Source organism: Protopterus annectens, chromosome 11.part0, assembly GCF_019279795.1.
Source record: "Protopterus annectens isolate FY-2018-M chromosome 11.part0, PAN1.0, whole genome shotgun sequence".
In the NCBI taxonomy this organism is placed as follows: Eukaryota; Metazoa; Chordata; order Ceratodontiformes; family Protopteridae; genus Protopterus; species Protopterus annectens.
Window position 1 is genome coordinate 1228256341 of NC_056745.1, and position 27031 is coordinate 1228283371.

General features: G+C 42.8%; 1 protein-coding gene across 5 annotated transcripts in view; it reads right to left on the reverse strand.

The window, feature by feature from the left end:
* The window catches only part of SHANK3 (SH3 and multiple ankyrin repeat domains 3), a 7266504-nt gene that overhangs the window by 3269874 nt on the left and 3969599 nt on the right, over positions 1–27031 (reverse strand). For all 5 annotated transcript variants that reach the window (XM_044088609.1, XM_044088608.1, XM_044088610.1 and 2 more), the window contains one exon: positions 3681–3850. In XM_044088609.1, coding sequence (XP_043944544.1) covers positions 3681–3850 — 170 coding nt within the window. The remainder of the gene's footprint in view (positions 1–3680; positions 3851–27031) is intronic.

The window sequence follows — 27031 nt, forward strand, 5'->3', positions numbered from 1 at the left end:
TCTAGCTGAGAATCGAACAGGACAACGTCTTGCTGTGAGGTGACACATGAGACTACACCCCCAAAAATAAGTCTAATGTCACCTGACCTAGGCACCATAATATGAAATGAACACCAACCTTAACTGGTCACACTAGCAATAAACTTGCCCCTAAATGGTCACTAGGTCCATCTCTGCATAAAAGTACACCTTTCTACAATATCACTGCAATAAGGAAACAAGGGCATTTTCCCACCTATTTGAATAATTTCAGAAACAGCAGTATTCCTCCTTGTGCTGGCAAAATTAGTAATACATACAGTGTCACTTGACATAGTTACCCATAAATTAATTAATTAATTAATTAATTAATTAATTAATTAATTAATACATTAAATAATACTTCTATCAGGCTTGGTCACTCAGAGGTTAAACAATCATGTTATTCTTGTAACAAATGTGTTCTCAGCTTGAGGAGACCTGTGCATTATAAATGTATGAAAAGTGCAAAACTGCAGCAGCATGGGAAATGAGCTTTTAATACTTTTAATAAAAAAATAGCAAAATACGAGGAAAATGAATATGTTCACCTGGTGCTTCTGTACTGAATCGCATCTAAGTTAGGAAAGAAATACTTAATCTGCTGCTAGTGAAAGTATGTAACAAAAAGTGCACCTCCCAGTTCATCTGGCCTTCTAATAGCAGTGACCTCTGAGTATTGTTATCACACATTAATATCAACATGCATTGTTTTGTCCTGGTGCACAACAGCAAGCTTGTCTGGGTCTCTGCATCTCACGTGGACCCATCTAGTTGTATTTTCTGAAAAAAGAAATGTTCTGCTCATATTCCCTCAGTAAATTTCTTGTAAGTTAGTCTCTGTTAACATGCTGACTGGCATCAAACTCTCTTCCTGTTTACAAAGGGATCCCCATCTAGATATCATCACTCTGCCAAGACTTAAGGTATAGGAACAAAGTAACACAGGAAAAACACAAAGCAAGCAACCGCAGACACCTGCCTATTTACACCTTTAAGCAAACGCACCGAAAAGTTCTTAACACCCTTTGTAAGTACTTAATATACCAGTGTGCTAATATAAGTACAGCAACAGATATAATACATACATGTTTTGTTCATCTCATGAATAAATGATTCCACTTAAGTTAATTTAAGTATTTGTTGCTCATATAAGTGAACTGGTTCTCCTCACATCCTTTTCAGTCATAGCCTAACCCTTAGGGCAAGGGTAAATGCAGTATGTAAACTCATTTTTTTATAATATAGCCAATGAACTACGTCTTTAGGGGACAGACTGAAACCATATTATTTAGGGAAAGAGAGAGACAGAGAGAGAAAATACATGTAGATTGGGAAGACAGGAAAATTATTAATTACTAGTGGTCATCACTAAACTCTGGACTTCAGGACTGTGAGGCCAAAACCTTAAACAATGAACAATCATGTTACCCACTCAGTCACACTACTAATGTTTACTGCTGTGCTTTCTATCCTCTTAGCTTTTCCAAAAAAATATGTCTAACAACTTGTACTAGTTTCTAATATATTCAAAGAACCCCCCTGCCATGATCATACTTTGAGAAATGCATTTCTACCCAGCACCATCTCAGTAACTACAAACATTTCCTGTAAAGGCCTTGGTTTCCTAAATTTATGCCCACATCATCTTGATGTCTTTGGGGAGTATAATAAACAATATGGTTTACCACACAAGACTCCTAGTACTGATAGGAATTTTTTGATTGCTGGGCCTTTCCATGGAGGGAAACATTTGTTTTGTAAAACTGCATTCTCCTGCATGTGACAGTTGTTATAGTCCTTCTGAATTACCACCAGCAGGCTTTGGCTTAAGAACACCACGAGATCACAGAGTAATGTAAGCAAAAGTTAAACTCTGCAATGCTTACAATGAAACTGGGGCTTCCTGTGTGCAATGCAGAATCTCACTTAGCTAGCCAGATCTTGTATATTCTAAATGCATGGCTTGGAGAACATGTCTTTCCCCCCTATTTTTTCTGGTGCAGGCATACAAAACTAATGGTAGACATAAAGAGAGAGAGAGTGTGTGTGTGTGTGTGTGTGTGTGTGTGTGTGTGTGTGTGTGTGTGTGTGTGTGTGTGTGTGTGTGTGTGTGTGTGTGTGTGTGGAGAGGTATGAATGAATTAGGCCTGTTACAGCACAACCATTATGGACAGAAAGGTGTATACTGACCTGTGCTTCCCACAATTACCTACTCTGTCTCCCCCAAAATACATATAAACTGCCAGTTCAGCCCCTCCCTTGCCCAATAATATCATGAAAACAGTTTTCCAGTTATTATCTCTAAAGGCATGATTACTGCCTACCTTAACCAATTGGAATATTGAGAGTTATGTTGCTTGCCTATACCTTTCCCAGGTCTCCAAAGATAACACTCTCCTCATTTTCTACAGTAAGTTCCCAGGACAGGATTATGCATAGCTGCAGTAGTGTTACTGCCTACCTGTGGGTTGCTTTACCTAGGTCAACATTCTTCAGTCTTTACAAATAGGGCACTCTCACTAGGCCTAGGTCAACATTCTTCAGTCCTTACAAACAAGGGACTCTCACTAGGCCTAGGTCAATATTCTTCAGTCCTTACAAACAAGGTACTCTCACTAGGCCTAGGTCAACATTCTTCAGTCCTTACAAACAGGGTTCTCTCACTAGGCAAAGGTCAACATTCTTCAGTCCTTACAAACAGGGTACACATAGGAACACTGCAGCTTGCACTGATCATTAGCTCATTCAAAAACTAGTTGCATGCCTAATACTTTCCTTAGTGGTTGGCATAACTTATTTTGCATGCCACAAGAACCCCATGACATAACTATTTACAGCTTCTCTGCCATCCTGTGGCAAGATGTTTAATGCCAGCTCCCCAGTCACTTGCAAACTTTTAACTAGATTAATGCAACTTTCAGTCCACTCGTCCTTCTGCCTTATACTGCAACAACTACAGTTTATTAAGCAATTTAAGCTACTGCAGCGATGAAACCTATAAATTTCCACTGAAGCCAGCTCTTCTGCAGATTGTCCAGGCATGCAGTTTAAACCTCAGCACTATTCTTTCATGCTGCAGAATAATCCATTTCTCGGTCTGCTCATTCATTTTTTAAACAAAATCAAATTAGGCACATAATACAATTCTGATTCATTTTTTTTGTACTGAAAACAGAGTGCGCATTTAACCATTCTCAAAGTCCAATACTTTTTACACAGTGACTGTAACCCTTTCCCAACAGGAATGATTTCTATATTAACATCCAGACAGCTTGCCATTATGTACATGTTTGAAAACTGCTGCTTAACACAACTAGAAATGCTTTTCCTTTGCATGCATTTAGAAAAAACACAGCAGGAGAACCAGAAAGAAAGGCTGGGAGACAGAGAGAGAGACTCCTAATTCTTATTTTTGCTAGAACAGTTTCTGACATATGCAACAATTACGCTCTCATGAAAGACAAAAAAAAAAACAACAATGTGAAAAATACTAAAATAAGCTGCTATTAAACTTGAGAGTCATGCAATGAAACTAGACTTTCTGAGTCAAAGAGCATACAGAGAGCCCATGCCACAGGTCTGTACTTCACTTCAAAACAACATGATAGAGTTAAGATTTCATATAAGAATATTAGACATGCAGTGCACTGCTTTCTTACCTCTGACCCGTTCTCCACGATTCAGCTGGATCTCCCCTTCTCCCTGCGGAGTGTATGATTTCACCACTATAAACGTCCGGCCTGGGACAGCACTGTACAGCTTTCTCTTTGGGCCTCGGTGTATGGGGACAGGTGATGGGGGACTGGTCTCGACACCTCCAGAGCTGGGGCTGTAAACAAAAATATAGGTTACTGTAGTAATCCCAGGAAGTTGGTAGCTGCATCTGCTGGGCAGCGACATCCCTTAATAGACCTCTGGAGTCAGAACCCCTGTGCCCTCATTCGCCAGCTGTGATGTGGACAGTGGGTTTCCCCCTTTCAGCAAAGCCAGGCAAGTAGCCACAACATACTCTGAATAGCAGCATGTGTGCTTATTCTGTCAGAATGCACACTGAACTCACACATGTCCAAAGTCAGTTTCTTCTTTCCTCAAAGGGTAAACTCTCCCAGTGTACTGTTCTGACTCCTCTCTCTCTGTCTCTCCTTCTGCGCCCGTCCACCCGTGGAATACACTGATGGGTCTGCTCTTCTCTGCTCGCCCCAGTTCTCCTTGTCTCTCCCCCCTCCACATTATACCGCAGACCCTGACTCAGGTGGAAATTGATCTCTACTTCCAGTAGGTGCCCTGAAACGGGTCTTGGGGGAGCACAGGGCACAAGCCACCATTCCCTTTGCTTGACTGTGTCTCTGTGACACTCCTCCTCCTCCTCCTTTTTCAGCCTCCCCCCCCTGCTCTACAGGCGACGGGTGGAGAATTCTAATTGAGGTTCTACCTCTGCTCTTACAGTCCTGTAACTCTCCATTTATCACTGCTGCCTAATCCTGCAACACCGTTCGCAGCTCACTGTCCCCTGCACTCGCTCACTCCCCACCCCACTCGCCCCTCCTTCCTCCCATATAAATTCCAATGTCACCAATCAGCTGTTTCTAAGGAAAACTTCTTCACTGGTTAGTTTCTATTTTTCACTCTGTATGGTTAACAGTGTCATATACATGCACGCTGACTTTTTTCTCTATTTTTGTAAATTTCTCAGCTCTTTTCTGCTCTGTTTATTTTTTTCAAAATTTGGAATGCACAATTGCCAGTTCCCTCCCACCCTGATCAATGGAATTAACCCTTTGTGCACAAAGACATGCATTAAGTAGGCAGAGAGAGAGAGAGCGTGAGGAAGAGACACAGAAGCACACAAATCAAGCAAACATAATCACACACCCTTTGGTAAGACTCCTGCACTCTCTCTTTTTCTCTCAGATCAGACCTAAGTGAAAGCTTTTCAATTACTGCAGAGAAAGTGTGTGTGTATGAGAGAGAGAGAGAAGGAGAGAGAGAGAGAGAGAGAGACGGGGGAAGAGAGAGAGAGGTTTAGGCTAGCCATTGCATATTAATGCAGTTCCAGGGCAGAAAGTAAGCATTCACATGGAAGGTTTTCAAAGAAGTCAAAAGACGGATAGGGACAGGCAGGAATATAGTTAGAGAAATTGGGAAAGTGCGGCTGGTCATACCTGATATTTGAAACAGCATTCTTCAACAAAAACATTTTCAATAGCCATTTTGCTGGCCTTACTCCAGCTATGATGTTAACTTAAGGAGAATGCCACAGAGATAAGACCATGTTGTAAATGTTTCAACTCTTATATGACATGTACAGTACTTGTCATGTTACATATCATTTGACCTCTGTATAAACTTTTAGTAGTTAATGAAAAATTGCAGTTTTCACAGAAATCAGATTTTGTTACAGAAAAAAGCAGGTTGTCCTATACAAATGACACATGTTTAAAATACATCTGAGAACTATCCCACTGAATTGACTGATGACATAATGAACAGAGACTGCGGACCTATATGACTTCCACCTTTTCAGGTGTCAAAAGAGTGTGAGAATTCTTCCTCAAACATGCAATACTACAGATTTAGGCACACCCTCTGTGGGTTACTTTTTGTCAAGTTCTTATCAAAATAAAGACTAATTGCTGTCAAACTGGAGTTGTTTCTAATGTTTTACGCTATATCAAGGTACATCAGAATGCATACCAATGTTTTTCATCATACTCAGAGGCACATCAGAATATCCCTCTCCTAAAACATCAGGACATGTACCACTTTTTAATTTTTTAAAAGAATTGCCCACATCAGGATTTTTCAGTGAATGAGGTATAGGAGACAATGCTAGCAGGTCACTGATTCAGTAGGTAACATGCTACCATCTTCTGACTAAAGCCAGGATCTAACATGACTTGTACTCACTGGCACATCAACAGCCAAGCAGCAAGGATGGACCACTACTGTCACATGAGCAAGCTATATAGTGATATACAGGAGGCAGGTTCAAGTCTCAGCCTAAGACACAACCCATCATACACAAGAGGCAATGCTGCACATATTCAGAAGGAAATGTTAAAGAAAATGCTGTTTTAACAATTGTCTCAGTGTAGATTACATCTGGTCTTATTTTATGACACCAGTGGCGCAAACAGCTGCCACTTGATTTGGGCTGTATCACTGAGGAGAGCTCATATAGCCTCATTCCTCCTACCTTCAGCTCCTTTGAATATTCTTATCACAGATTACATAAAACCTATGCTATTTAGCAAGGAAATAAAAATAAAGTTATTTACAGATAACAGAAGTTATAATGAGATGACAGGTGAAAGCAGTTGGTGAGAAAATGATAAGTAGAAGGTAAAATAATTTTTCTTTTGAGATATTGAATATGAAAAGCCTCAGAAATATTTAAGTAATGTTATGAGTCAGATGTGAAATCAAGACATCATGAGTTGTGAAGGTGATGCCTGGGGCTCATTATTTATAAATAAAATATTAGCTAAACTTTAGGTTGGTCATGCCTTCATTGTTTTATGCTATGTTATAAATTTGCAGTTAGACTGATTATGGTTTTGTTGAACAATAAACTGCCTTAGCAAACTGGAGAAATAATATGGCAATTTACATGGTCTTTTCTGTGCTTTCTGTGTTTCTAATTAATGCTACTGTTGTAATCACCAAAATGCATCCCTTTCTGCTTTCTAACCCACTCACCTATACTGCAGTCTGAGTAGTCTGCCTAATAACTACAATCATCCCACACTGCATTCCTTACCACTCATCTGCAGCAACTCATTTGACCTGTTTTTGATGACTTTTGACTCATCCATTGCTGCTTTGCATACGATGTTAAGATTTATCCTTTTACCTCACTTACCATATCTCAGTGCTGAAGCTTGAGTTTTCCTACTGAGCTACTCCGAGCTCTCTATCTCACTTAAAAATAACATAAACAGTGTGATTTCAATAAACTATCTATGATGTGGTTTGACATTTAACATAATTTCTGACAGCAATGCTCCTTAAACACATATGTCTGTGGTCTCAATGGTGTTTCTCAGTGACACTGGGAACATGAATATATTTAAGTTAATGCCTTATTATGTAATGCTAGATCACCCACATATTAAGTATCACATATCAGACATTGTGCAGTGTTATGATATTAGTTCCTGAGATATTAATTTACCATAGGTAAGAAACTGGCAGCCTGCCTTTATCTTCTTTAACTTACGGACTCTTCTGCTGTTACGTAATACATGCTGGACACAACACATCTTGTAGCATTTCTCTGCCAATAGACACTGACAAGCTGTAATGACCCATCCAACACATTCAATAAATGCATAAATAAGTGTGTTCCACATAACACAAGATAAAGCTAATGAAGTGACTGCAAGTTCCACTTTGAAGGTAATGGCCCACGTGGAACAGTGTTTAGTACAAATCAGGGTTTCCCTTGGAGAAAGCTGACTGCATTATTCAAAATACATTTCTGCTCAGAAGATAAGTAGCAAGACTATCACTTCCATCAGAGCAGTTGCAAGGGAAGTAAAAGAAGTTGAGCGTGCAGTGCTCAGGCCTAGTGTTTCTTTGGGAAGCTATAACAGAGTGGCATATGTTAACTCCTGCACTCATGTCAGTGTTATTCTTTAAGGATTCATTTGTAATGAGTACAAGCAGTAAGACGCTGTCCGGTTCGATTCTCAGCTAGAGCGTCTTCTGCATGGAGACATGCATGAATGGGCGTACCTTCATTGAAGGTTGTGCGTCAGGGCTGGTAACTTGGCACGTAAAAATCAACTATCAATCATTAGCGGACCGGAGTTCCGCTGTGGCGACCCCTAACCGGGAAAAGCCGAAAGACACAACAACAACAAGCAGCATGACCAAACACAACCCATACTGGCTGAAAAACACACACAACAAAAAATGCTCTTCATAGTTTGACTGTGAAGCTAATACCCACCCCCCCCCCCCCAAACAGGCAGATGGGTTCCTTGCAATCACCATTCACATAGAACAACTCCAAAGATGCACCATCTTTGTGAAAAAGGGAAGTAAAACAACTCCTAAAGGGTTTTCTTCTTGGCCTTAATTTTTGGTTGATGTTTAATTTCACCCAGGTTCTGTATGTCCAAAAAACTTGTGCCTGAGCACCACTATCTCCTGTATTTCTACTGTGTAGTGACCTGCAGTTCTGTTTGATTCACTCTCCTTCTATTGCCCCACCTCTGAGTTCAAACAGGAAGTAATCGTGTATCGGTACGCACACACACACACACACACACACACACACACACACACATACATACACACACACACACACTCTCTCTCTTTCATCCTCACCTACAGATGCAGTGCCTCCCAAACGCAAGATGGCAAATGACAGCACTACCACTGTATTACTAAGTTCCAGCATACCTTTTCCCAGCTTTGCACTTCACAGATAGAAACAGTTCAGACAGTATCTGGCATTACAGCAGCAGAGGTGTACCGCTGCACATGACGTGGAAAACCCTAAACCACGTTCATTTCAATGTTATGAAATGAACTCTAGCTGGTTCATTAAAAAAAAAAGTTTTATCCAGCTAGATTGTGTGGCATCAAGTAGCTAAATATTTGTTGAACTAAATACATGCTTATATATTTGGTGTTTGCATATTATTTTTAATCACTTTTTTCAAGCAACTTATCTCACATACTTCCATTATGAATTGTAATTCTATTGTGTAATGCAACATCAGACTCACAATGCTGAGTCACATTTTCGAACAGAAATATGTATTGGCAGTGGCAGATTTTAAAAGGTAACTGCCCACATGTATTGGAGCTTTTCCCCCCAGGCCTCCACTGAAAATGGGCTCTTTTTAGCCCAGTGGAATATCCCGGTAAAAAATGTCACTAAATAAAAAAATAAATAAAACGAGTGGTATTGTGTGGATAACACTTTAAAAATCTGGGACCAAAGTAAAGGGGCTGAAACTATTTGGGAAACAAAATGCATACATGTACATTTGCCAAGCATGAATTATTTTGGGACAGTCATGTTAGGACTTTGTGCCTAACTCATTGCATAGTTTCGAGTAACATGATTTTAAACTTACTTAACAAAATCAGCTTTTTCATCAGAAGTATAATGCGGTGACAAGGTTCATGGAGTGGTTTCTTTTTTTTATTTTGAAAATCTGGACCAAAAGTATTTAAAATTTCTGTAAGCTCAGATAACACTGCAGTGTTGTGGGTTGTAGTGAGAGTTTCTAAACAACAGAGTACATGGGAAGGTTGATTATTTTTATTAAAACTACAATTTTGATTCAATAATATGACATCCTTAATTTCAGGACACATTACTGGCAAAGTTAGTGAAAGAGCTTTACAGACATCTCTACATTTGAGGAATAAGTAACACGTGTGCTATTTCAAAGGGGTCTTAACTGGGTAGCAGATGATAAGCAATACAGGATGGAAAGTGAATTCTTCTAAATGTATTAAGATACAGTTATAGTAAAAGAGGGGCAAAAACACTTATGTTTGGATCATAACACTGTCAGAGAAGGACCTCCATTGTCATTACTAGGCTGAGAGGCTAGTGTTTTTTTTTTAAATATTCACATCCTGTGCTACATTCAGCATGAGGCCTACAGAGTTTCACAATGTCTACACACTTCTGTGTACTATTTCATTTTTGATACTCTTCTCCCATTTTCAGCATAACCTCTAAATGTCTGCATTCTTTGTGCATTTCCAAATCATCTCGTGTAGTTATGTAGCAATCTATGCAAGTCTTTCTCTTTTTTGAGTTTACTACTGGACAATCCAGGAAAAAAAAAACTCCAGTGGATGATGTACTTTCTGAATAGGACAGTTTTCTTTCTTTCATTTCTAACAGTTTTGGACCAAGTAATTCTTTAAGCTACACTTTGTACTACATGTTTCTGGTTTTGGAAAACAGAAAAAAACTCCTTTAAAATGACAATGTATAAAAGATTAATACCAAAGCAAATATACACTTATTTTGCCCTATATCAATTCTGATAATTAAGCATACAGAATTCCTAGTCTACTATTAGTAAAAATACATGTTCCTCTCACTAAACTAAAACCGTGTCACTAACGAGAAATAAAATACATGACATACGATTTATGAAGGCAAAATATATTCCATAACAAAGAAGTATCTGTATGAAATATTTGCAATCTTCCCTTTGTCAAGGCATCATGGGAGATATTCAAATTTCCCATGAAAACATAAAATAATAAAAGCGCTGCAGTGGACTGGCTGATGAATGCACAAGTTCACACAGGTGTTTAATAATGCATTTTTAGCTATAAGATAAGTTCTGCTACCTGCAAACATTGCTGTCTGAGTTCTGTATGCATCTGCACTTACAAGTTTTTACTTTTTTACTCAACTCAGAGTAAGGCTGCCACACCAATTTCCACAGAGCAGCTATAACTGTGGTATAACCAAGCAATCTCTGAATTTACATCACTGACATAATGACATCATTGAACTGATGATGCAGCTGACTATACTATGGCGGAATGTAAGTGACCATTTTGCTGTGCTCCAGACCACTCACGGCATGTCTGATTTACACACTGATGAGGCTGGATGGATAGCTATTCTGTTTTGCTCAAGCTTAGTGTTGCAGCTACATTTCTTCTGAGTACTGCTTCAGCGCACTTCTGGTGTGTTCTGCAGTATGTGTACTTTGTTGCTGTGGTATGGAACCCCAGCAAATGAGATGTCTGTTAGAGCCCATACAGTTAAAGCTGATAAATACTGCATGTCATGTAAACTGGAGTTAGATCTGATGAAACTCTTTTAAGAGTGAAAGTGCTCATTGTTTCTATTAGTTTTTCAATAAAGAAGTTTTGCATACTAAACAAGTTGTAAGTGTTTGATTACTCTGAAGTTTCAGCTGAGCATAACTACAGAGCATGGCTCTTTTTTCCTGAATTTTTTTTTTGATTCTCAGCCAGCAGCTTAGTTGTTCATGAGTACCATTTCTCCCTGTGGTCTATATATATATATATGTAAATAGAGAGATAGACAATGCAACCTAGTCCGACGAAATGTAGTTTTCCAGCCTTAAGGGTATCGCACACATTTCTTAAGGAAGAACAAAGCAAAAAATAGGAAAACAGGTTGTACAGGAACAATATCAAAATATGAATTACTAAAATTATCTCTTGTTTTAACTTAATAATCCATGATTTAAACAAGTAATACCAGCTTGGATTCTGTTTTATTAATACGAGTGCAAAGTGATCTTTGACATGGGCCTTACATAAGAAGTTATGACAGTCTATTTTAGTAATTTGCTTGCGGATAACATGCTTGTACAACTAGTTTGCCCTTTGTTTAATATGTATATATATAGGTTTACTCCATTACATTGAATTGAATACAACATTGACAGCTGGTTGGCCGACACCATTTGGTCAACAAGAGAAGATGGTCAACATGTGCAGATGATTAACAATCTCCAAGTAGGAGAATATTTTCTTTTCCTGGGGATTGTGAGACCAGTTGGCATAATGGTTAAGGTCTTCGCCTCCCATGCACAAGGTACAAGGTTTGATCCTGACCTCTGACCAATGCCTGTTTGGAGTTTACATGTTCGTTTGATCCTGACCTCTGACCAATGCCTGTTTGGAGTTTACATGTTCTCCCTGTGTCTCTGGGAGGAGCTGCCCACCTGCAAAAAAAAAAAAACCTTCCTGAGTACTTCCATCTCAAACACATCAGCAGCAGCATAGACTCTACATGGTGCACTATAGGGGGGAAGAGTTGTACAGACCAACCACTTTGGGCATCAACTGCAGTGTCAAGATAGGGGAACATGGATCACATATTGTGCTAGTGGTTAGCCACTTGACTGTGTAAAATATGGCTCTAGGTGATTCAATCATGTTGACTAATGGCACCAAAATGGGTATGCGCATATTCCTACAGACCAATGCTACTGGCGAAGGGGTGTATGTGTTCCTATTGGCCTGTGTATGCCCAACATAAAACCCAAAAGCCCTAGATCAATAAGCTACTGGCCGGCTGGTGTCTAGTTGGATACTTGGGATAGATCTGTTGAGCAAAACCTGTACGTAAAACCAATCAACCTGCCAAACATGAACTGAGAATTGCTGCACTTAATGTAGGTTTACTGGCAGGACGCAGCCTGGAAGTGAATGACATGATGATACAGAGGAGGCTTGACATCCTATCTATCCAAGAGACAAGATGGAAGGGCATTGCAGGAAGGCACTTGGGATCTAGAGTATACTAATCAGGAGGGGGACAAGCTAGAACTGGTGTGAGAATTGTGGTGAGAGAGAGGCTCTAGAAGAAGGCAGTGATGGATATCATCAGAATTAGTGACAGACTCATGGCAATCACAATCCAGTGTAATGATAGGACAGTATTCATAATCTCAGCCTATGCCCTACAGCAGGGTTGTGATAGTGAGGAAAAGAGTGCATTCATACAGTAGTTCCAGGACCTACTAAATAAAGCGGGACAACAGGAATTGGTGTTGATAATGGATGACTTTAATGCACATATTAGGACAGACAGAACAAGATATGAGGACTGCCTGGGTCCGCATGGGTGGGGCAACAGGAGTAAAGAAGGAAAGGCTATTCTTGACTTTTCTCTGGCAAATGGCTTGATAGTAGCTAACACATGGTTCGGAAAGAGAGACAGTCACAAGGACACATACAGGAGTGGTCAACATGCAACTCAGGTAGACTTCTTCCTAGTAAGGAAAAGGCAGAGCAGTTGGCCCACAGCATAAACAACTGGTTGTTGCAAGCAGTGATCACAGAAGGCCCTAAGGTCAACAGAGACCAGGCTGAAGTCCTGGAAGTTGATGGGAGAGAAAGTACAACAGCTCAAGGGATTACTCAGGGCTCTAGGGCTCTACCTCTTTCCTAGAAGACAGGAAATAGGTGGAGTTGAAGAGGAATGGCAGAGCCTCAAAACTGCATGTGTGAGGACTACAGAACAGATATGTGGCCAAGACAGGTATAGAAATTATTTATATAAGGAAAGCTGGTGGTGGAATGCAGAAATCCAGGAAGTCATCAAAAGAAAGGAGTACAGTAAAAAGTGGGAGACAGAAAAGACCAATCAGGCTAGGAAGGAATACTGGTTGACTAACAAAGAAGTTAAGAAAGGAGTTGTAGTAGCAAAGAAAGGGCATCAGAGGCACTCTACCAACTTCTGGGAAGCGACTCAGTAGGTGGCACAAAGAAACTATATAAGGTTGCAAGGCAGCAACAGAAAGATAAAGAAGACAGTCATAAGGGATGCCAGAAATAACCTGCTCACCAGTCCACAGTACATCAAAGGAAGATGGAAGTATTTCCAGCAGCTTTTGAATGAAGAAAGCCCAACAGAAGCTGTACTGCCCCAGAAACAGTCTACAATGAAAGTAGAGGAGCCAACCCTAGAAGGAGAAAGCATAGCACTAAGGAAAATGAAGTCATGGAAAGTAGCAGGCTCAGATGAGGTCACAGCAGATATGATAAATATGCTGGGTGAGATAGGGGAGAAATGGCTCTTGAGGGTACTCATAGCAGTGTGGAGAGAAAGGCATATCCCAGATGACTGGAGAATAAGCATACTCATGCCAGTGTACAAGATCAAAGGCGACATTCACAACTGTGGGCAGTACAGAGGCATCAAACTCTATCAAACTGTATGAAACTTCTGGAAAGGGTGATTGATAAATGGATACACAGAGTAGTAGAATGTAAAATGGGAGATGAGCAGTTCAGATTCAGATCAGGATACAGCACAATTGACCTGATGTTTGCAGTGAGACATATAGTTGAGAAGACGCTAGAAATGAGGAAAGAGTCCAGCTGGGCATTCCTAGAGTTGGAGAAAGCATATGACAAGGTCCCAAACTGCGAACGAGGAGCCATAATCAAAACTTTTAACAATGTGGAAAAACTACAAAAGGGCCTCACTGAGACAGATACCTGGTGTCAAAGCCATGGCCTGAAGCTCAATGCCAAAAAGTGTATTGTCATCCCATTTGGTAAAAACTCTGTACCTATGAACTACCACATAGCTGGTAGTCTACTTAATGCCAAAAATGTGAAAAGAGACCTTGAGACACAGGTGGACAGTAGTCTCTCCTTTGATAATCACATCGCCACAGTGGTCAGGAAATCCTTTTATGCGGCTCATCTCATCACAAAAGGATTCTCATCCAGAAAAAAAGAGGTCATTGTTCCCCTCTACTCATCACTCATTAAACCCATTATACAGTACAACGCCCCTTTTGGTATGTACCTCACAAGACATCTACAACAAATGGAAAGACCACAGAAATACCTCACAAAGAGGATTATTGGCCTCAAACAGATGCCCTCTGCAGACTGTCTCAAAAAACTACAGCTTTACTCCATCGCATATCGCCTACTCAGGGGCGATCTCTGCCTAACATACAAAGCTATGTCAAACCTGGAGCTGTTGGACATGCTCCACTAAAAGAAATACCAATCCCTCCGAGCTACACGCTCTAGGGACCTAAACCTTGTCACCACAATAAACAGAACATGCTGGAGGGATAGATTCCTGTCCCAGAGACTTCCCATACTCTGGAACAGACTACCTATCTATGTCAAACAGAGCTTCGCATTAGCACTCTTCAAGAAAAATCTTGAAAATTGGATGGGAAATGGGAAATTCACCCTGAAGATCACTTCTGTGGCTCTTCTCGACAGGGCACAGGAAAATAATTTTCTTGGGTGACGAAAGCCAGGGTACAGTTTTTGGCTAGGCTTGTATGGTCCCTAGGGCCGATAGCCTAGTACCTACCTATGAACCAAGAAAGTTGATCTGGGCAGTGCTGCAGTGGTTAGAAGTCCCAGAAACAGTGGTGGAATTAGTGCAGGCTATGTACAAGGACCCAATAGCTGGAGTAAGTACAGTGTTTGGCCTCACGTGGAATTAGTGCAGGCTATGTACAAAGACCCAATAGCTCAAGTAAGAACAGTGTTTGGCCTCACAGAGGGGTTCCCAGTGGGAGTGGGTGTACACCAGGGTTAGAGGTTCCCAGTGGGAGTGGGTGTACACCAGGGTTCAGCTCTGAGCCCACTGCTGTTCACACTGGTGATGGACTACATTAGCAAACAAGTTGGAAGGGACAGATCAGCAAAGCTGCTGTATGCAGATGATGTGGCAGTACAGGCAGACTCTGAGCTAGAACTTCAGCAAAGGATAGTAGAATGGAATGCAAAACTGAAGGCACATGGGAGGAAACTAAGCACAGATAAGACTGTGGTAATGGCAGCAAACTGGGGAAATCAGAAGAAACTGAGAAGTGACATAGAAGGGAAGATAGTGGAGTGGGTAAACAGCATCAAGTATCTGGGAGGGGTGGTTGAGGAAAAGGGAAGTCTGAATGAAGAGGTCAAAGTTAAAATCAGAAAAATGCCAAAGAAGCTGAAAAGTAAGGTGTACAAGACAGTGGCATGGCCAGTACTACTGTACAGAAACCTGGGCAGTAAAGGCAGAGCAGCTAAAGAAGCCAGAGGTGGGAAATTTATTATTTTATGTTTTATTTTATTTGAATTTGTTGACCTGGATAGTATGACTGAGCTAGTGCCCTTTTCAGCACAGGCCCGGGGAGAAAAGCTCCAGAGTAATATACAACAGTTTAACACACTAGCAAACACAGAGAATACATAGTTATAATTAATAAGAAGTAGAACACATAGGGTTATATCATGTGGTCACGTGTTACATCACAAGGTTGGACAGACAATCAGTTTGTAGAATTTAACACAGAGATAGTGTCAATTGCTTTTTGTAAAAAAATATATAATATATACTGGATGCATTCATATGTACAACAGCAGAACAGATAGCTCATTTAGATGAAACTTAATATGAAATATAATGCCTAAAAAAGGTGGTAGGATGCACACTGTGGGACAGACCAAGAAATGAGGACAAAAGAGCAGAAGTCAAAGTAGCTCCAGTTGCAGAAAAGATCAAAGATAACACATTACAGTGGTTTGGACATGTGCAGAAAAGCAGAAGACAATCTGGTGAAGAAGACATGGGACAGACAGGAAGTAGGTAAGAGGAAACAAGGACATCCAGCAAAGAGGTGGATGTTTTGTGTGAAAGCAGATCTGTGATAGTCAGACATGAGTGTCGAAGAAGGCAGGAGTGTGGCATTGAATTGAGAGAGATGGCGACAGTTAACATGATACCCCGACCCCATGTAGAAAAATGAGAAAAACGGAGGCTGATGATGATGATGATGTGCAGTCTCAGAGGAAACATATACAATTACAGGGGTGTGGTGTGCAGGGGGACTTTCCCTCTGCAGAAACACTTCATGTAAATTTAGCCTGCTCTATGATCTCTGTCTCTCTCTATGTGTATATATATATATATATATATATATATATATATATATATACATACACATACACATACACACACGCACACACGCACACACACACACACACACACACACACACACACACACACACACACACACACATATGCACATTGCTTCTAAGGAATGTCCCAGTAGATTCTGACTTTCCCTTGACTTTGACAAAACAGGTATTGAAGAATTTATGAATGGAGTTCTCCTAATTTTAGGAAAACAGTCACTTTATTATAAATGCGCCAGACATGCCTAACTTTAAATATTGCAATGAGTTATCAAAGAGCAAATCTCTATTTATTTGTTTGTTTGTTTGCTTGTTTGCTGGTTTATTTTTCAGAATTATATTTCATGGTGTTTTTAAAAGTGTGGCCTCAGACATTTATTTTCTGGATTTTTACTACCCCCACACAAGTATTTAAGAATTTTGTTTACGTTAACAAGATGGACAAAATGCTTGGAAAATAATTAAGATTTCTCTGTCTCTTTCTGGTTGACATGCTTTAGTTTCAGAAGGTTTGAAATCATTTTAATGTACAGCATGAAAGTTACTGCTTAAATCCCATTAGACCACAGTGAGAATGGTGCTATTATGCTGGCAGTAAATGCATGAATGCTGTTTAAGTTGATGCCTTAACATTTTTAGGGAATGTATAAGTCATTTGAATAATATTAAATTTAAAGGCATCACCTTTATAAACAGAATTCCCAGAATCCCCACACAGCTGTATCTTATCGAAACACACCATACCTCTCAACCTGGAAACATCACAAATCTGTAAAGGCCCATGAAAAATAGGTACAAATCTGTACGCTGATTAACATAAAATGTGCATACATAATTACACAACCCACCCACTCCAATAGAATTGTGGGATATCAACTTTCGAACGCAAACTGAAGAACAGACAACTAAAATATGGTACCAGAGTCCCCCTGCAACCATTCCAATGTCCCATTACCTGACTATTTTGCCCCATTTACCATAACCACTAATGTGTGCATACTGCTTTAATTCTACAATGATTATTTGGATTTTATTTTTACATTTTTATACCACAATGCACAAACACTAATAGACATCTGCTTAACAAAGCAATACTGTCACACAATGAAAAAAGACTTGGCATTAAAACGTCTCTGCCCTTGAAACTCACATTCATTGAAGCAACATTGAAACCCACACCACATCCAAAGAAAATGCATTTGGCCAGTGGTGGATAAAGATTACCTTTGGGTTGTTTTCAAATCATGGGCCCCTTGCTTGCACAAAAAACAAGAAACATATGTGTTCTTTGATACATCTTCCTGACTTTATTAATTTATATTCCTTGTATAATAGAGCACACTTGTCAGACTTATTTTAAATTTAATATTTGAACATTTTTCTAGTAAGCAATGAAACAAATGCCTGAACCAATAATGACAAAACTGCCCAATTCAGAACATTTCCATCACAAAAGTCTACTTCCACACACACAATCACATTTTAAATTTATTGTTTGAACATTTTTCCAGTAAGCAATGAAACAAAATGCATGAACCAATAATTACAAAACTGCGTGCCCAATTCAGAACACTTCCGTCATAAAAGTCTACTTACACACACACACACACACACACACACACACATATATATATATATATATATATATATATATATATATATATATATATAATAGAATGACAGTAGTGTAAGCCATAGGCATCTTGCACAGCTTCTTGCACTTATTTTCAATTTTTTTGGGGGGGGAGGGGGCAAATGGCCAAAAACCAAGGACACATTTTAAACATTGTTTGTATAATTTTGGAAATTTGCTAGAATAAAATGTGATATTACCACCATGCCAAGTCTTGAACCCAGGAACCTGTGCACTACAGTCAGAGAAACATACCACTATGCCAAATCAGCAGTTTCCCGAAAGATAGGAAGATTGAAACTTAAATGGCTATCATTTAGTGAATTCATTTCTCACTTCTCACCATAGCTCTCAACCTCTTAGCACAAAAAACCTGGACAAAGCCAATAATGGGGAATATAGAATTTAGTTCTCACTTCACCATAGCTCTCAACCTCTTAGCACAAAAAACCTAGACAAAGCCAATAATGGGAGAATACAGCCCCAAAATAGGGACACATTTCAAATACTGATCTTATAAACTTAGAAAATTGCTAAAATAAAAGGTTTTGTGTTATTATTTTCTGAAGAATATGAAGTCTGAAATTCAAATGCCTGTCATTATTTAGTGAATTCAATCCTTCAGTGATTTGCCACAAAAATCCTGAAAACCACAGATTTTATGAGGAAAAGAACAAAAGTATGAAGCATAACTTCACAAGTGGTGGTGGCTAGGGATGTTAGACTCCTTTTACCTGTACCCAAGGTACAGGGTTTGAGCCTGAGTACCTCTAGTCACCAGGTGTATTCACCTGGGGCACTTACACACACCAGTTCATTCTGTTCAGATACCTCACACGCACACACCAGTTCGTTCGGTTCAGAGATCTTACTCAAACTACACACTTCTTAAATCCAGCCAATCTTTCCTTACCAGTGCTGTACATCTCCACTCCACAAATTCCTCCAAGTTTCATTCCTCCCTATAGTTAGCTATTTTTGTTCTAAGTCCCATGGCTAGAATTTGCATCTTCACTTTCTCCTTCATCTTATATCCACTCTCTTCTAATTTCATCACAAACAGACACAAGCTTAATCTCACTTGTACAGATATTTCATGGACCATTTTGCATACTCCTATCACCACTTCTGACCATTTTTTCACACTTTCACACTGCTGCCACATATGCAACTAATATGCTGCTGGTTTTCATTTTCCACATCAACATGAGGGCATCCCTCTTGTCATTCTTTCACAGGTGTTATATACTGCTAGTGCACCAAATGCCAATGCACACCCCCCACCAGTTCACGTATGCTAACCACTCTAGCATTTCCTGCCAAAAGTCAATCTTCAATCAAACAGTGCTCTGTGGTACCTTCCTTGCACCACTGTTTCCTAATGATCTATAAATAACCCCAATTATTCCCTTTTGTTTTTGCCACTTCTCCATCCAGATGCAACCTTACAGCCCCTCTTACCAACAAATTTCCCTTCATACCAGTTCTTGTTTAAATCACCACTTTAACTTCCTAAACACCATCAGTCTCCCTTACCTGTCTGATGCTTATCCATCCCTTGATTAAATCCATAAACACTACCCTCACTTTGTTACCATCTTCTGTTGGCAAGCCTCTGAGTTTAAAACCTCCCTTTTTATTTCATGTCTTCAACACCTTCCCCAGTTCTTTCCAAGACAGACCTGTTGTCCTATTTCACTGTGGATAAGAACTTTGAGTGAGTCGGTCATCTTTCTGTGCTGTTGTACAGCATAATGTAGCATGAGTGTGATGTACTTAACAGTTTGACTCCCTTCCTAGGAAACATAAACATACTCATATCATTCTTCTCTTGTGTACCTGCAATGTCCCATTCTTCCTATGGGGCATTCACAAAAGCAAAACAGCAAATAATGAAATCAGTAATGTGATCATTTGCATTTGGTCTTTTGTTCTACTTCATCCACAGTATTGCTACACTATTTATTGGTATTATCAGGTATGTATCCTCCTTCTCCAACACACAGACTAGAGCAGCATGAGGCAGGGCACCGTCCCTTAATTTCATTCTCATTACACAGTCTTGCCCAGTCACAGTATCCATATTACTAACAACAGTATTAAGCAGCTCAACGCCTTCCACACTCCCACCTTGTACATATCCATAGTCACATTACAAATACCACCTCGTGTATCCCCTGACAATAGGCTATAGCCTAGTAGGACTGACTAACCCAGGATGGACCCTAAGGGAAAAATTACCTGACAGGAATTAAGACTACTTATTGGTGGAAAGTGTCAGTTATTGCATTATTGTTGACTAGTGTGTGTATGTGTGTGTGTGTGTGTGTGTGTGTGTGTGTGTGTGTGTGTGTGTGTGTGTGTGTGTTTTTTAACTTGAAACTTTGCTGATGCCGAATGGGCGGAACACAAAATATCTCAGAGAGTAAAACAAGTAATGTGTGGAATTTTTGGAAGTATTGATTTGAAACACCTAAGAACTACTGGGCATTTTTCTTCTATAATGAAAACGGGGTACTGCAAAGCCTTTATTAATTGTTGATCTGAAGTAGGGACTTCATTTGTCAGCAACCTGTGGGTCTTGGATCCGATATCGGATCCGAGCCGGAAATTATTTATACAGCTATGGATCCTAGCTCCTCCCCTCACCCATAATCCCCTACCAACCCCAACTGACCCCAGATCTAGTTTACCGCTTTTAGAAGAGACAGCTGGATTGTAGAGCTCCTGGCAACTTCAGATAAGGTCTCAGAAACTTGTTTAAAAAACAGAAAAATCTTTCCTTTTTAACTTGCGTGTGTGTTTAGGATCCCTTTTAGGTTATCTTTATACCTCTTTTTTTTTCTTTTTAGTGTTTCCTCCCCTCGCTGGTCATAGTGTGTGTGTGTTGTTTGTGTTTTGGGGCCTGGTGTGCATGTGTAGTCCTTTCCTTGAGAAGAAAATGTCAGAGGCCCCAAAGCCCAGTGCACCGAGTGTGGCCATAAGCTTTCACCAGCGGATGGCCACTCTCGGTGTGTTCGGTGCCTTGGGGTTGAGCACCTGTCCTCAGGATTCATGATTTGTGCAGGGTTCAACCCCAGGGCACTGAAAGAGCGGAGGTCGAAGCTAGTCCTGGCGGGACTTTTGCCCCCGGAGACGGCTTCGGCCTCCGCTACTCCTGTGGCACCTCCCCAGCCTGTAGTGGTGGCCACTCCTGCCCCCCTTCCTCCAGCCGGGATTCAAACTCCCACTAAAGCGCCGGAGGATAGGGAGTCCAGGAGGGAGAAACGGAGGGAGAAGCACCACAAGCGGTGGGCTGAGGCCTCTGCTTCGGCCCCCCCAGCTAAGCGGGCTTCTCCCTCCACGGCTTCCAGGTCTCCTCCTCCTCGGCTCCTATCACCTTGCTTCTCCCCGGGACCAGAGGAGGAGGAGACCCGATCTCCGTCGAGGTCATCGAGGTGGCACTCCAGGCCTGCCTCGGTGGCCTCGTCGAGATCCACCTACAGCCTGTCTGACGCAGACTTGGACCGGATGATGAGAAGGTTCATCCAGGCCCAGCTGCAGATGGGAGTGCTCCTGCCTCCCCCCCTTCGGGGGGGAGCACGATACCCTTTTTTGCTCCGATAGCTCATTCTCTGACCCGCTTCACGGGTTCGTAGCGCTTGGAGATGGGCAGCGTTGGAGCCGGGGGTGGGTCGGCGCCGACAGTACTGGGTACTTCGCATCCAACCCTGCCCTCGAGTCTGTAGGTTCCATCGTCGGATCCGAACTCTCGGAGCCATGGCCCGAGCTTCGGATCCGAGGGATTCAGTGTGCCTTCGGCTCCGTCCAGGTCGGAGCACACTGGTCCCTCAGATCCGACGGTCTCGGCGCCGGTTCCGATCCCTTCATCGGATCCGAGTGGGAGTCAGCTCTCGGAGCCCAGGGACAGCAGCTCCCCCTCGGCCTTCGATGTAGTGAAGAGGGCCCTGTCGAGGGCATCCAGACCCCCGGCCCTTGTCTCGGCTCTGCCCTGCACTCCCTCTCTGCTGGGCCAGGCTTCCATCACCCGGCCACAGGGACAGCCTGCTTCAATGTCCCAGGTTGTTCCTTTGGAACAGGACATTGCTGGCGAGACCTCCTCGGACAGCCCCCCCGAGGAAGTGCCTCACAAGCATAAGTGTAAGAGGAGGCACGTGGACTCCCCCGAGTCCTTAACAGAGGACACGGACGTGGATGAAGGGGAAGGCTCCCCAAGATCACCCCCCCCAAGGATGTCTCCTTTGGAGACATCATGGAAATGCTTAGGCTTGGGGGGGGGTCTGCCCCCAAGGCTTCCTTCGACGAGTCCGTGTTCCTGGAGGCATTTGAAGCAGGCCCGTCTACCTCTTGGGTGTCCCCTCCGGCCGACCCCCTGGTGGACCTTGTGACCACCAGGGCGTGGAAGGAGCCGGACACTGTGGAGCCTATTCCCAAGTGACCAGACAGGATCTTGAGCCCCCCCGCAGACCGTCCCCACTGGAGAAAGGGTCCCCTGTAGATGCCATGTTGATGGCGGCAGCCACTAAGAGGGAACTAGCTCAGGAGAGCCCCTCGGTCCATCCTTCGAGCAAGGAGTCTCGATTGATGGATCGCCTTGGGAAGAGGGTATTCAGTTCAGCGACCTTCTCGGTAAGGTCTCTGAACTACATGGCACATGTCATCAGGATGCAGCACGATCTTATTAAAGAATACGCTGCTTCCCCCCCGGAGTCCATGTCGGCGGAGGACAAGCAATTGTACTCCACTCGTATGGCCACTCTGAGATCTGTTTCCAATACCTCTATGCGGCTTCTATCTCATGCTACTGAGGGAGCCGCTAGAGCCAGCGGAGTGGGCCTAGTGATGAGGCGCCAGGCCTGGCTCCGACATTGTGACTTTGCAGAGCCCTTTAAGGCGTCCTTTGCGAATGCCCCCTTTGATGGTTCTGCCTTGTTTGGCAAAACCGTTCGCAAGACACTTGTCCAGAGCGAGAAGGATGGGAAGACGCTGTCTGCTGTCGGAGTCCGCTTCCCTGCTCCCCAGAGGTCCTTTTCCAAGAACCAAAAGGGACAGAAGAAGATGTGGTTCCGGAAATCACAGCATTCCCAACCTGCTCCGGACAACCAGTCCTTCCGTGGCAGAGGATAAAAGGGAGGACGCCGCCCTAGAGGCAGAGGGGTGCTGAGAAATTTTGGGTCCAGAGTATCCTTCTCTGATCAGCCCACGCAACAGCCCTGAAGGGTTGCCCGACTGCACCACTCTGGAGACAGTCGGGGGGCGTTTCTCGAGGCACCTGGCGGCATGGGAGTCCATTACGTCAGACCGCTGGGTGCTTCGGATTATATCCAGAGGTTACAAAATCCCTATGCTTCATGTCCCCAGACTCAAGAACCTCCCCGATGTACCACCCGATCAGAGGGAGGCTGCAGCCGTGGAAATCCGGCAGCTGCTCAAAAAAAGGGCCATCCAACCCGTCCCTCCACACCAGCTCAGATTAGGGTTTTACTTCAGGTTCTTTCTGGTGCCAAAAAAAACGGGGGACCTGAGACCAATCCTTGACCTCTCCCTCTTGAACCTGGTGGTAACCAAGGAGAAATTCCAAATGGTCACTCTTCAATCCATTCTCCCCCTGTTACGGGAGAACGACTGGATGTGCTCTATAGACCTCAAGGATGCATACTACCACATCTTAATGGACAGGCGATCCAGGAGGTTTCTTCACTTCCGGCTGGGAGCCAGCCACTATCAGTTCAGGGTCCTTCCCTTTGGCCTCACCACAGCCCCCAGGGTGTTCACCAAAGTTTTAGCAGTGATAGCGGCCCACCTGAGACTCCAGGGAACGCAGGTCTTCCCGTACCTGGACAACTGGCTCCTGACCGCCCCAACAAGGCATCTACACTGCTCAGCCAGAGATTTTCTTCGCCTAGCCCCCCAGTTAGGCGTCACGATCAATATGGACAAGTCCTCCCTTGCTCCAACACAAGTGATAGACTTCATAGTGGCCAGGTTAGATACAAGGAGTCTACGAGCCTACCTCACTTCAGAATGACTACAGAACCTCAGTCTTCATGTGCGGGCCATCCTCCAATCAGAAGCTCCTCCCATGGAATTGGTCCTGAGGGCACAGGGCTCTATGGCAGCGGCAATTACTCTCCTCCCATGCGCTCGCCTAAACATGAGGGTATTACAGTGGACCCTTCAAGTACAGTGATCCTTCCAGCTTCTCCCTCTCTACCACCCTGTCTCTATCAGCAAAGCTTGCAGGAGGGCCCTGTTATGGTGGCTGCATTCCCCAGACCTCCATACAGGTCGGCCCTTCTGTGCTCCACCTCCCCTAGTCACAGTGACCACGGATGCTTCTCGCCTCGGGTGGGGGGGGCATTGCTCAGGCATAACAGTCCAAGGCACATGGAATGACTCAGAGACCTCCCTGCATACCAATGTTCTGGAGATGAGGGCAGTGCTGTTAGCGTTGCAAGCACTTCACAACCTCCTTCCCGTTGGAACCATTGCGATACAGATGGACAACATGTCAGTTGTCTGGTATATCAACAAACAGGGGGGAACCAGGTCTTATCCTCTCTGCCGAGAGGCCATGAGAGTGTGGGAATGGGCGATCTCCACCAACCGCTTTCTAATCACAACGTACATTCCAGGACAGTCCAACATTCTGGCGGACAAACTCAGCCACACTATTCTTTCCCCTTACGAGTGGTCTCTCAACTCCCGTGTAGTGAAGCAGATTTTTGCAAAATGGGGGCAACCCTGCTGCGATCTTTTTGCATCTCCCTCAAATACGAAATGCGACAACTTCTTTGCCCTGATTCCCCCAACAGGGGAAGCCCCGAGAGACGCTCTAGTGCATGCTTGGCCACCCGGTCTGCTTTATGCCTATCGTCCTCTAGCCCTGATACTAAAGATGTTACAGAAAGCCTCTCGGTTGGGGAGCAGGATGATCCTCATTGCCCCATTCTGGCCTCGACAAACTTGGTTCCCTTACCTGTGGTCTCACTTGGTGAATCCTCCCTGGATTCTGGATCCCATTCCGGATCTGATCTCCCACCCATCAGGCTTACCGACCCCAAATCTGGACAACCTGAAGCTAACAGCTTGGCTGCTCCAGTTCCACTCTTAATTAGGACTCCCGGTATCTCTTCTCCAGTCAAAGCCATCTTGGTGGCAGCGCATAAACCTTCCACCAGGAAGGTTTACCGCAGTAAATGGAAGCGCTTTTCCATTTGGGCGGAGCATCATAATGTGGACCCCTTCACTGCTCCACTAACGTCAGTTTTGGACTTCCTTACAGCGCTTTTTCAGCAAGGGGCTAGCTGTTCGACAGTCAAGGTACAATTGGCAGTCATCTCCCATTACCATGTAGGACACGAGACTGGTCCCTTGATGTCAGCTAAACTATGTAAAACCTTCCTCAAGGGTACCTTTTTGTTTAGGCCCCCGATCAGAGAAGCCATACCCCCTTGGGATCTATCGCTAGTTCTTCAGGCCTTGACTGCTTCCCCCTTTGAACCAGCTGCCTCTGCTGATCTTAAATACCTGTCTTGGAAAACAGCATTCCTAGTAGCCATCACCTCTGCGAAAAGAGTTTCAGAACTTCAAGCTCTTTCCGTAAAACCCCCTTACTTGGTTTTTCATCAGGATAGAGTGTACCTCAGGACCAATCCATCTTTCCTACCTAAGGTGGCCTCAGAAACCAATATCAATCAGTCCATCAATCTTCCTGTTTTCTTCCCTAATTACCAGAATAAAGGAGAATACAAGCTGCACTCGTTAGATGTGCACAGGCAGCTGCGTTTCTATATTCATAGGACTACTGGTCACAGACAATCTGATCAGCTGTTCATCTCCTTTTCTAAATTTAATTTAGGTAAAGCTGTTTCGAAGGTCACCTTATCACACTGGATTTCCCAATGTATCCATCTAGCTTATGAAGCTTCTGGGAGGCCCGCACCTCAAAGGGTCCGTGCTCACTCCACTTGTTCCATATCTACTTTTACTGCATTCAGATCTAGAGTCCCTTTGGATGATATTTGCTCGGCAGCCACTTGGGCCTCATCTCATACGTTTATTCACCACTAGAAGCTGGATGTCACCTCCAGAGGTAGAGCATCCTTTGGCTCCGCAGTGCTCCGGAACATCCTTCCATGATGGCCTCCCAAGATTCAGGTAGCTGGGTACTCTGTCCCACAGGTTGCTGACAAAGGAAGTCCCTACTTCAGATTAAGAAGTTATGTACTCACCATAACGTTCCATCTGAGTAGGTGACTTCATTTGTCTGCAACCATCCCCCCTCCTTCCCCCTGGCCTTCAGAAGAATTAGATCATAGTATTATTCCTGCCTTTTCCTTTTTGGGATACCTTTTCAGGTATATAGGAGGGAAAACTTGATCTGAGGTCAATTGGGGTTGGCAGGGGATTATGGGTGAGGGGAGGAGCTAGGAGCTCGGATCCATAGCTGTATAAATAATTGCTGGCTCGGATCCGATATCGGATCCAAGACCCACAGGTTGCAGACAAATGAAGTCACCTACTCAGATGGAACGTTATGGTGAGTACATAACTTCTTATTTATTTTATTTACGGTTTATTGACCAGGTAGAGCACTGATCCTGCAGGATTATTTACGGGGGGGGGGGGGTGGCTACAGTACAGAAAAACACTGTACATCATTGAGATGCAGTATAACAGTGGTATTGTGAAAGCAATTAAGCACTTAAGTACTGTAGGTCAGGTATACAAAAATATGCATTATAAATCGTAATGAAACAAAGTACAGCGATCTGCAAAGGAGGTTGATTAATATATTAGAATATAGTGTAGTATTTACAATGTCCTCAAATAAAACAAGAGATAAGAGAATTAAGAAAAAATGGGACGTAGGTATATGGAGAAGGAGTGGTGGGGTAGGATGAAGTGGCATCAAAATCCAATGAGATATACTTGGAGTTTACTTTCGGGCATCTGGAA